The following is a 12,657-nucleotide window of genomic DNA, read 5'->3' on the forward strand; positions in this document are numbered from 1 at the left end:
TTTGTGGTGAGCCTTCTGCGCCACCGTAAATAGGAACCAAACTGACGCCTCTCTTGTATTTAAACCATATGGCTCGTATATCGATCGAAAACCGCCGCCGCGTCAAAAGCGCCGCGATCAAAGCCGCCGCATACCGCGGCCCAATGCAGTGCTCGACACAGCCGGTCGCCCGGTCGCCAATGGCGACCAAAACCTCTGCTGGGCGACTAAAAAATACCAAAAACAAAATATTACAGGCCCAAAATAAAATCTTTGGGCGAGTACAATTTCTGTTCGGCGTTAACACAGCGCAAAACAAGTGCTCAGAGTTCGATTTATCGCAACACTCGGCGGACACGGCTTTCCTATGTAATATAGTTCGCTTTACAATATAGACACGGCGTTTTAGTTCACTGTTTGAGATTGTCAGACGTACGCCGTACGTGTGTGCCGCGCGTGCTACGCAGGCCGGATCCCTATAGTACGCAATCCTTATAGCGTGTTTGTAAGGCTTCGTACAGACGGTCCCACGTAATGTCTGGCGTGTCTATTAATAAACGGCGGGTGCACTCCGACGCTGCTCCCCCCAAGGTGCTGATTTCTAAATTTCTGAATTCTGTTTTCGTCAGATTTAGCTCTAAATGTGCCCACGTTAATTGATTAATCCACTCTTGGAACTTGGGCCCCAACAAAAGCTCATTCCCCATAAACTTAGTAATACTCTGCCGAACTTCCGCGACCCTTAAACCCCTCGTAAATCGTTCCGCTACACTTTCCATTGAAGGTTTAAGGCCCTCCGTAAACACTCGAGTTAGAGATTCAATCGTAGCTTCCGTCATTGTGGTCGGGGAAAAACGGATCAAAGGTAAATGTTAAATGGTAAATGGTAAATGTTGACTAGGGTGTGAGAGACGATGTAACCACCGCACAACATGTGATACAATGTAAAACCGACAAATAACGTTCCACTTACCCGACAAGTGAGTGCTGACAGTGAAGTTCTTCCGGCCACGTCGATCGCAGTGGTAGCACTTTGCGTTGTGTTGCAAAGGGAGACGAAGATTCTTTTGGTCAAACGGCGCCAAATTGTAGCGTTGAATGTACGCTCGTAGACAGTAGACGTAAGAGTTGTATAAACGGTAAACAACTATAGGTTTATTCTAGAACACGAATAGCAACAGCGTATACACATACCCAGTGATGGTCCGGGACTCTCCCATTTCTCCAAAAATCACTCTCTTTTAAACCGTGCGCGCGTTCGTCGTGCCCTACAGATTTCCTGATTTGTGGCACCGGCTAGTGATCACAAGGACCGGTCGCGACGAACGTTCCATTGTTGGGGTTCAATGCTCTCTTTGACCAGTTGTCGGACTGTCATAAAGTGTCGCTTACTGAGTGCCTGGTTGACAACTTTCGCTCTGTTCTAGGGTCGGGCCGAGGCAGTTACACCCGTCGTCCGGCCGTGAGAACCGGCCGTACCTCTATTAATGATTCTATCAGCTATGCCGTCCGTGACGTTAATTGATATGCACCTTCTAAATATGTCGTACGCCATCCGCCGTTCGTCCCTAAACGGTCGTATGTGCCACCGTTTCCACGGTACCACATTTCTGCATTACAAATACCTAGAAATCATAGTCAAATGTCTGTCCCTGTAAAGCATTCATCGTTCGTGTTTTATGTAGCCTTTAACCTTTAGTTATGTTAAAAAGCTTCTGTTGTGTACCAAATATGCATTCCTTTTTTTCTAAACCTTATTCTGTGCACAGGTTTTTTTGCCGATGTTATTCGTCTAGATACTTTAGAAATAAAATCGCATTAAACATTTCTTTGAATAACTAAGTTTAGATACAGCAACAGTACCATATCACCATATCTAGCCTTTTACTAACTACCTATATGTATATAAATAAATAAATAAGTAAATATGTGCGTGCGTGCATGCATGCGTGCTTGCGTTAACTGTCATATGTATATGGCTATTTGTCATAATTCCACTTGTCTTTGCAGCCTGTTGTCATGGTCAAGAATATGCAGAAGGCGTTTTCCACTGGAGGGCTTTTCGAGAAAGGAAATGAAATCAAGGTACATGATTGTGTGTGCGTGCGTGTGTGCACGCGTGCATGTGTGGGTGCGTGCGTGTGTGCACGCTTGTGTGTGCGTGTGTATTCACTAAAAATAGTAAAATCCAGTTTCGTAAATATCAGGCCGTCGAGTATTGTTCCAGCAATGATAATTTTTTAGGTTTTTCAACTTATTTTGATAGATGCTATTATAGGTAATTATAATAGTTGAATAGAATATTTATAATTCATCGATTATTATTTGTAATGAACAGACTACCACACATGCAAAAACTGTGAGCAGTGATAATGAAGGCAACTTCAATGTAATATTGTTTACATAAATACATAAATGGTCAAGAACAATGCTGCTACTGAACTTGTTGCTTAAATGATTATGTTTTCACACAATTGCTACATTAGCAATAAACCATCTCACTAACACAGAGTACGAATCAACGAGGAACAATTCAGCATTCATAAACGATCAACAACAATTACATTAGAAACAAACGAGTATAAACTCGATCGCAAACAACAATTCTGTGAGTAACTGTGCATTGAACAGCAGCTGTACACAAGTTGCAGTGAACAAGATGGTTTCAGTGTATGTGTATGTATATGAGTGTGTATGTATGTATGTGTATGAGTGTGTGTGTATGTATGTGTATTAGTGTGTGTCTATGTATGTGTATGTGTATGTAGTATGTGTATGTGTATGTGTATGTATGTGTATGTGCATGAGTGTCTGTGTGTGTATGCGTATGAGTGTGTCTATGTATGTGTATGTGTATGTGTATGTGTATGAGTGTGTGTGTATGTGTATGCGTATATGTGGGTATTGTGTTTTATTTCTAGGTGGCGGTGCGGAACCTTTCTCTTGCTGTGGAGACGGGTGAGGTGTTGGGACTGCTGGGACCAAACGGTGCAGGAAAGACGACCACTCTGAGTGTGATAACCTCTGAGACGGCACCAACAGCTGGAACGGTGAGTAACCAATAGCATCGCGGAACCAGAAACTTATACCACGTTAAATCCTGATGGTTGGATAGGAATGGTAAGATGAACCCATGTTTTGTTTCGTATTTGACTGGTTTTGGCACATGAGATGGATGAGGGTTATAGCAAAGAGAATGGCGTTGTGGCAGTGGCTTGTACATTGGTGAGCCATGGTATGCCTCAAAGTGCTATGACAACTATAGGTGAAAAATGGTGTAGTGAGGTCAATAATTAACTGGAATAGATGATTAGTTGCACAGTTAAATGAGGTAACTGATGCAAGTGATCGGTACTGTAATTTATCCCCCTATTACATGTATTATTCGAGAGATTTAGCGTAACTGGAGGTGTATGGTGAAAATGAAATTGTCAAAGGAGATAGAAATTAGTGGGGCTTGTGTGCGCGTAGTCTTAGGACTACTACAAAATTCTGGTTCTATGTGAGTTGGGGGTTTGCTCATCTATCTACTACCGACTATACGGTACTCTAGTTCTCTACAGCAACATTCCTAATGTAACGTTCCTCATTACAGATGACCAGAACTATAGTTAAGCCCTGATTAGGGTGGAACAGGTAAACTTCATCACTGCTGTAGTTGGCAATCGGTACAGGTAAACTTCGTTAATTCTGTAGTTGGTGATTGGCACAGGTAATATCTTCGTTACTACTGTAGTTGACGATTGGTACAGGTGTGTTTCGTTCCTGTTCTAGGTGACCGTGGGTGGTTACAACGTAGTCTCGTGTATGTCTGAGGCCTACGAGGCGATGGGTTACTGCCCCCAGCACGACGCGATCTGGCCTAACATTACCCTGAGAGAACACCTGATCTGCTATGCTGCGATGCGCGGAGTCCAGCCAACCCAGATTACACACACAACTAACTAGTACGCTTACACAGTAGTATGCGTACTCCTCACATGCATCATCTTTCTCAAGAAGCATCGTATTTTTGCAGTGTAGTTATTCATAGCTGTAGAGAGTAGTCATTGGCAAATGAATCTATTAGAGGTATTATCTTGACGTGCATTCTCGATGTCCCTCTCTTTCAGCTTAATGGATGCTTTGCAAATCAGGGAACACGAGAACAAGCGATCAGACGTGCTGTCGGGCGGGACAAAACGAAAGGTATTCCAGCGGACAGTCCCACGCAATGCCAGCTGACACTACTAGTTACGTTCACTTGTTTTAGAAATTTTATCGGTGACAACCTGCCCATCGGGCAATGTTGCACATCGCGCAGCTGAATGCAGCAGCTTTGCAGCAGCAAATGTCTGTTGGTTGGTAAGTATTTTGATTTTCACTGTTTCAGCTGAGTTTTGCGATCAGCATGTTGGGGGCACCACAGGTCGTGCTGCTAGACGAACCGTCGACCGGCATGGATCCGCAGTCGAAGCGTTTCCTGTGGGACACGATCAGCGCTAGCTTTACCGGCGACCGTGGCGCCATCTTGACGACACACTCGATGGAGGAAGCAGACGCTTTGTGCAGCCGCGTCGGCATCATGGTTGCTGGAGAGCTCAGGTCAGTCAACCAGCTATAGTTTGTTTATCTGGTTGTTTGTTTGTTTAATTGGCAAACGCTCATTCATGTTTGTTCTTGTCTCTTTTTTGTACGTTTATTCGTATATTTATTCATTTAGTTGCTCATTTTGTGTTTGATTGCTGGTTTGTGTGGTAATTTGTTTGTTGTTGTTTTGTTGTTGTTTGTTTTTAGTGTATTTTTAGCTCAACTGACATGGTCAGATGGAGCTTGTAGAATCGCTTGAGCGTCTCGTCCGTCCGTCCGGGGGGGGGGGATTGTGAAAAGGACTCGGGATGACAAATTTGGGGGTCAAGGGTCAAAGGTCAAGATGTGTAAACGGAGGGGGAATATTTCCCCCTTAACTTAAGGTATAGGAGGAAATACGGAATTGCGGCACAAATCTTAACGGCTCGACCTATGCTCTTAATATTTGGTGTATAGTGTGATGGGCAGGAAACCCATCACCACTGCGAGATTGGAGGTCACAGGTCAAAGGGCAGTGGGGGAAAGGTCAGATATCAGACATTTTCTGAGGACATGGCCTAATGGACAGAGTGAAAAAAAATTTTGTTTCAGGACTGACCTACCATTTTTTATCACTTTATTGAAAGGACCATGAAATGTGCTTTCCACTGATGTGCGAAGAGTAAGTGTCTGAAAACTTTTTGACCCTCAAGAGGAGGGTGTAGATGGATTTCGTTACTGCGTTCATGATGCCCGTGTTTATATTATGCATATCTATAATTCTAGAAGATGGATGTCTGGAGTATGCGCCACGGGGTACAGCACAGGATTACGACTCAAAGGTCCTTGGATCGAATCCCATCAGATTTTTTATTATTTACCTGTTTTCTGTATTTTTCTATCTTTATCCATTTAACTATTTTTTTCCAATTAACGCAAATATTTACATGATTTGTTTACAACAATTTAATAACAACAAATAATTTTTACAACAATTAAATTTTTTAATTTTTTAATAGGGTTAGGGTTAGGGTCACAAAGCACGATAAAACAGGAGTTTCAGGCACGCGATTTGTATCAACCAATGGGATTTGGGAGGTATGCAGAATGCAGAAGGTTGCTGAAATGATGTGTACGCAACTGCATATCTGCATATCTGCGCCTAACAAAGGTGTCACTACGCACGACTTAAATGTTACGTTTATAACCGTAGCAACAGACCTCAGATGAGCCCAGTCGCTCTGTGGCTCTTGTTCTGTTTATATACTCGGTTGTGTTTTTTGTGTTTGTTTTTGTTGGTCATTATATTTCGATTATATTACTTAGTCAGCACTCCTATACCCTATATGTTAACCCGTGACATCATTTGAACCTAGATAGCAGCTCAACCACGACAACCTAGACAGCACACCCACCTAGTACCCACGATTCTAATCAATAATATTTAGGACTAATTTCCTCCTTGAAGTTTTCCAGATGTTATTGTATTTGGTCATGGATCAGAAAGGAATGCCACACTTTTGTGTGTACAGTAACTCGATTTACTGTGTTTAGTCGTAATCACTGTAGTATGTTGATTCTTAGAACCGACACTTTCACCGTTTCGTGTGTAATGTCTGTCTTAGGTGCCTGGGAACTACACAGCACCTGAAGAATAAATACGGAGGCGGCTATAACTTGGAAGTGAAGGCAGCTTGGTCCAGTGCAGATCCCGACCACCACGTTAGGTTCGTGACAGTGTCTGGATCTCTCTATTCTCTTAATTTTCCTCCACTTCTGCAAAGAAGTTTATACTGGTGAAATCTACTGCAGAGCTTTTGGCAGTGTTAGTAGTTGAAGCATTTGAAATAATATCCTAGTCCTAATTTACTTGTTCACTAGCATGACGATGGATATTAATGCAAAGCCTAAATATGATAGCTGTATAGGCTACTAGAATTAGTGGGGCAGAATAGCAAATGTCTGTCCTGTATAGAGGTAGTTTCACTGCATAACTGCAACTTAAAGGAAACTTGTAGTGTCCTTTATAGACACGTGTATGTTCTGTAGAGAGCCACTAACACAGATTTTGCACTATAATAAGCTACTATAGTATTACTTTGCCGGCATAGAAAATTTATGGTGCATTTTGTTATGAAAACATCAAATTTCTCGATAATATCATAGCAGGGTGCTGACGGTATGGTATCGGTGCGTGCGTGAACATATAGGTCTTCTCTATTATATAAGTGTGTTCTTGGTACGCGCTATAGATCAGTGTTTAGCAGAGTGCTGACGGCATGGTATCGGTGCGTGCGTGAACATATAGGTCTTCTCTATCATACAAGTGTGTTCTTTTGGTGACCGCGCTAGTTTATCAGTGTTTAAGCAGGAGCTGCTGGACGGGCATGGTATCGGTGCGTGCATGACATATAGCGTCTTCTCTATCATACAAGTGTGCTCCTTGGTACGCGCTATAGTTCATGTTTTGCCACAAGGATGGAGCACTTCTGAATCGCCTAGTGATGTTCGGCTTTCAGAGCTGGCGATCGTACAGAGTGCTTCGGATAGCGGTCTACCTACCACATCCCACAGTCAGACCGGCTCCTCCGACTGTCTTCCGCAACCTGGACGAGGCGTGAGCTGTTGAGAAGAAGTAACCTTGTAAGGTCTCCTTATTCATCAAGTACGCCATAGTCACCTGGAGGAGCAGGTGAGTGTTGAAGAAGAAGTAACCTTGTAAGGTGCTCTCCTTATTCATCGAGTACCACTATGGTCACCTGGAGGAGGTGAAGGCTGAAAAAAAGTAACCTTGTAAGGTCCTCCTTACTTCATCGAGTACACTATGGGTCACGTTGACGGGCGCGGTCGGCCCGGGGGGGGTCTTCAAACGCCCCGCCGTACGTGCTGAAGAAGAAGTAACCTTGTAAGGTCTTCCTTATTCATCAAGTACGCCATAGTCACCTGGAGGAGGGTGAGTGCTGAAGAAGAAGTAACCTTGTAAGGTCTTCCTTATTCATCAAGTACGCCATAGTCACCTGGAGGAGGGTGAGTGCTGAAGAAGAAGTAACCTTGTAAGGTCTTCCTTATTCATCAAGTACGCCATAGTCACCTGGAGGAGGGTGAGTGCTGAAGAAGAAGTAACCTTGTAAGGTCCTCCTTATTCATCGAGTACACTATGGTCACCTTGAGGGGGGGGGGTGAGTGCTGAAGAAGAAGTAACCTTGTAAGGTCCTCCTTATTCATCGAGTACACTATGGTCACAGAGGGTATGTTGTGCTGAAAATTAAGTTATTAGTTTATGATGCAGTGTGTTATTGAGGGCGAGTGTTGAAGAAGAGGGCGTGGGAAGAGATGATAAATGTGTGAAGGGAGCGAGCGTGTCGGGAAGGTGTGATTCGCAGATATCTCAAGCAGGATATTATGGACCTACTAAGGTCTTACAACCGTACAAGGTTCATCCTCGTGAGGTTCTCCTTATTCACCGAGTACACTATAGTCACAGGATGTGTAATGCTGAAAATGTTATTAGTTTACCATGCAGCGTGGGAAGAGATGATGAAGGAGTGAAGGGAGCGTGCGTGGCAAGGTGTGATTCGCACGAATCTCATGCAGGACATTGTAAGGTCCTACAACAAGGTCCTTGTGAGGTTCTCCTTATTCATCGAGTACACTATAGTCACAGAGGATGTGTAATGCCGAAAAGGTTCTTAGTTTATGATGCAAGTTAGTTAATGACACAATGTGTGTGCGTGAAAAATGTTGTGGTAATTGGGGTTGTTAGGATAGAGAGCTTCATGCTCTAGTATAAATCCATCTGTAATGACGTGCAGGGATATGTGCGTGTGTGCAGCAGTGCGTGTGTGTGTGCATTCGTGAGTGCATGCTTACGTGCGTGTATATATGCATATGTGCGTGCTTACGTGCGTGCGTACGTGTGTGCGTGCGCGTGCGCGTGTGTGTGTACGTGCGTGTATGCGAGTGCTTGTGTGACAGCTTGCCCCAACGTGCAGTAACGTGTGGGTGCGATGTGTTTCAGGCAAACAGAAGGCAGGCATAATGGAGTACACACTCAGTCAGTCGACGCTCGAACAAGTGTTCATACAGTTTGCGAAGAAGCAGGAGGAAGCTGATGACACAGAGCCGACGATCAAGGAAGACTCATCCTCCGTTGCATGGTTGAAGAAGTGGTGTTAGTCGCCACACGGATTAATCCTCATGCAGGTTCCTCAGATACACAGAAATCCCCACCGTCTAAACTGTCGGGTCGGTCTAAATGCATTGGCTCACACATCTCTCATGTCTCAGTCGCCTTGTCTCACTACCACCTACCTCCTACCTCTTACTCGTTTCTGAGGCCTTAACCGGCCTCTGTGTATAGGTCCATGACAAGACTAACCTACACCACGGTTAGGTTTTTTATAACCACGCGGCTAATTCCCCGTTACCTTGCACAGCTTACGCACACGTCACTTACCGAATCCCGTACGTCCTAATCTAGGGCAGACGACATGCAAACTTGTCCAATTATTTCTCACACTGTGCACGACTACCAATATTTTACTGTATAACGCATCTCTACTATACTACTACTACTACTACTTCTATATATACTTACTGTATGCTTTGTCAATGTAATCTGAAAAAAAAAAATGAAAAAAAAAAATGAAAAAGAATGATCTCACACTTTAATGATGAATCTTACCCTTCAGTCCCAAATCTTGGGTGATACTCTATTAGGAGTTTTCCCAACTTTAAAGGGACAGTAGCCTCTAGGATTTTACTGCATACAACTGTACTTACTGTATAACAAATCGTCTATACCCACACGAATTTGTTACCAGATACCTAATTTAATTGTTATAATTAATTACACGTGCATCAACGCTGCGAAATTTGAACGGCGCTATGACACCCGCGACCGTGCTGCCACCCAAAAAAAGTTGCGTATTTGACAATTTATTTTGCACGTTACAGACCGAGGGCTAATCACAAAAGTGCAATTATATTTATACCTAAATGCTATTTAACCGAACGATATTCATTTTAGGGAAAATTTATCCATATTATAACTGAAACTATATGTCGTTTATAAGATATTACAATCCTTTTGCTTTTAAATGAATAAACAAGAAACACCCTCGGTCTGTAGCCCTTGGCTGGAAAGTGGTTTTGCGCAGCTTATCAGATCGTAGTTGTAGATCAAAATTGTAGTCGTTAGTTTTAGAACATTTAATAAAAATATTTCTAATGGTGATTGAACCATGAAACTTTTTATGTAGCGTAATTATAACCTAAATTAGCTGAAAATAACCCTAGAACCTACAGTAAACTCTTCCTTTAATGTCATTAATGGCCATAATAACATATATATAGTAATTATGACTAATATTGGTCATGGATGATAGTTGTGGTTTAATGTCATTTAGGTTTAAGGCTAGGTTAAGGCTAGAATTAATCAATCATTAATCATTAATCCATTAATGATATAAAGTTGGGAACACTCCTAATGGATGCGTGTAAGCCAAATCTTACTCCTCAGGCGTCAAGTCCATTTTTTTTTCCTATTTTTTTCGCTAAATTTTTTCCTATTTCTGGGCAATTCCTATTTTCGTCCGTATTTTCTGGACAAATTTCTATTTTTTCCTATTTTGAGGGCTTTATTTGCTGAATCTAGACTTCGTATATCAGGAGTGAGATAAAGGGAAGGAGTGTGACCCAATAAACATAGGAAACGTCCGTCATTTTACTAGCGCCGTATATAATACCTACGATTTACTATCGGCGTACTCATCAAACTTGAGCTCATCGGACACGATACATTCGATCATCATTCGTACCAATCGTCCGTTCGAGACACGCCGCATCCGAGATTACCAGACTAAAACCATATCGACACGATTCTCTCAATCTTTCCATTAATCAACCGTAGCAATCGTCCTATGATTCCAACAAAAAGGCAGCTACTACCACACTGTCCAACGTCTGCGCTCACAGCGAGCCGCTGTGCTCGCAGTGAGATTTTAATCCGATCTGCTGCTGATAGCGGATTGCCGCTGCGTGGCGTGGTAGGCGGCATGCCGAGCATGCTATGGCCGCATAAGGCATACATTGCTAGCCTTATACGCGGGCAGAAAGCTTTATCTCGCGATTGTCGTGACTCGCCTATCACCCTGCGAGCGCACAGGCGGGCCTCGCCGTGAGCGCTAAGCCGGACAGTGTTGGGTGTACTAGGCCTTTGTTGAATCATAGGCGATTGCTACGGTTGATTAATGACCAAAGATCTGGAGAATGCGTGTCGTTAGTTTTAGTCTGTATCTCCGAGCGCGGGTGTCTTGACGACGCGGAAACGATCTGTACGGATGAGGTCGAAGTACTGTTACGATTTGAGCTCAAGTGATAGTTTACGCGTAGTAAATTCGTAGCGTATATAAGGCTAGTAAATGAACGAATTCGCCTGTTTATGATCACACTCCCTTCCCTGTATCTACTGCCTTGCTTGTACTTATCCTTTCTCAGAACAGGAATTTTACTATTCAGGCTGACGGCCAATATTTCAAAAATTTAATAGAACTCCCATTTACAGCCTTTTATTCAGTTAATAAGTTGTTTCCATGTGATGTGGTATGTGTATCGCAGAAAGGGGGGTCCCAGGGGGTGCGCGGACCCTCTTTTTACCTACCCGAAAAAGGGAAAACATAAAAAGATAATTTTCTGCTTAAAAATTTGGAATTCCATCTTGCATTCCTAGACATTTCAAATACTGCTCAGATGCTCTCAGAATGCACCAATATTTAAAATTTTTCTTGGGGGAGGTCCCCCTAACCCCCCCCCCCACCTTAAGTGGCAACGTGCCTTAGACACAGCACATAAGCTGCCTTCGGCATCTTTTTATAAAAGTGCCCTTTATTTCTTACTGCACCCCACCTTTTTCAAAAAGCCGGATCCGCCCATGTATACATGTATGTCATACTATTTTGGAATTGTCTACATGTATGGGTGCTTATGCATGTATAAACTGCTTATCAATTTTAACATGCATTTCTCATTAAAACCTCAAAATATTGTTCGCATATTGTAACTCCAAATATGTATATTAATAAAATTATTTGTGGTGGATCGGGATTGCTGTAGGGGTGTTGGGAGGCCATCTAATGCAACAAATATTCCTATTTAACATATATTTTCTCACCAAAATTCCTATTTTCCTCCTCTTTTTTCACATCTGAAATTCCTATTTTCCTATTTTTTGAGCGTCACTTGTCACTTGACGCCCTGTACTCTCCAACCCTGCAACACTGTTATTTCGAACCTTAAAATCTATTGGATTTATTTAAAAGCAAGAAGTAACGGTTACGGTCTAAGACAGAGTTCGAGACCAGAACCAATTCAACCAGCCACCCTAGACTGTCTTGCGAATGAAAAATCATGTACGTACATAACATTTTCTGCCATACGTATTACAGCAACAATGTGTTATTTTATTATGTTGCAATTAGGTGGCATCGCATACCACAGGATGTCGTTCATAGATATTCCTAATTTTAAACAATCACGCCATGGTTCAATTCAAATGGCGTCAATCATGTTTCATGTGTTAACATTGTGATGGGTGTTCCCACTGTTCCGTATCGTCTTATTTCTGTATTCGTGTTGATGTTACGATATAAAGTTAAGATTAGAATTAATGTAATCATCCCCGTGATTTGTGAAACGTAAGGCCACTTAAAACCTGTCGGTACATTTTCCAGTCTTGAATTTATATATAAAACTATTCTGTTATATTTAGGTATTTTTTTACCGTATTTAGGTAGGTAGTTTTTTACTTATTTCTTACCGTATTTTTATTCAGCGTAATGACTTGATTTCAAAAGTTTACTGTTACTACGCATTTTCGATCGAGAGAGAGAGATCAGAGAGAGATGGATGGATGGATGGATGGAGACAGAGACACAGAGAGAGAGAGAGAGAGAGAGAGAGAGAGAGAGAGAGAGAGAGAGAGAGAGAGAGAGAGAGAGAGAGAGAGAGAGAGAGAGAGAGAGAGAGAGAGAAGAGAAGAGAGAAGAGAGAGAGAGAGAGAGAGAGAGAGAGAGAGAGAGAGAGAGAGAGAGAGAAGAGAGAGAGAGAAGAGAGAAGAGAGAGAGAGAGAGA

At 42.6% G+C, this 12,657-nt stretch overlaps 1 protein-coding gene across 1 annotated transcript in view; it reads left to right on the plus strand.

Annotated features, from left to right (window-relative positions):
- The window catches only part of LOC106821516 (ATP-binding cassette sub-family A member 8-A-like), a 27,145-nt gene extending 19,997 nt beyond the window's left edge, over window positions 1-7,148 (plus strand). Inside the window, exons 16-22 of the mRNA XM_014826364.1 lie at window positions 1,990-2,064; window positions 2,901-3,029; window positions 3,754-3,926; window positions 4,092-4,167; window positions 4,352-4,563; window positions 6,153-6,249; window positions 7,005-7,148. Coding sequence (XP_014681850.1) covers window positions 1,990-2,064; window positions 2,901-3,029; window positions 3,754-3,926; window positions 4,092-4,167; window positions 4,352-4,563; window positions 6,153-6,249; window positions 7,005-7,148 — 906 coding nt within the window. The remainder of the gene's footprint in view (window positions 1-1,989; window positions 2,065-2,900; window positions 3,030-3,753; window positions 3,927-4,091; window positions 4,168-4,351; window positions 4,564-6,152; window positions 6,250-7,004) is intronic.
- Window positions 7,149-12,657: the final 5,509 nt, after the last annotated feature.

Source organism: Priapulus caudatus, unplaced genomic scaffold, assembly GCF_000485595.1.
Source record: "Priapulus caudatus unplaced genomic scaffold, Priapulus_caudatus-5.0.1 Scaffold76, whole genome shotgun sequence".
NCBI classification, from domain to species: Eukaryota; Metazoa; Priapulida; class Priapulimorpha; order Priapulimorphida; family Priapulidae; genus Priapulus; species Priapulus caudatus.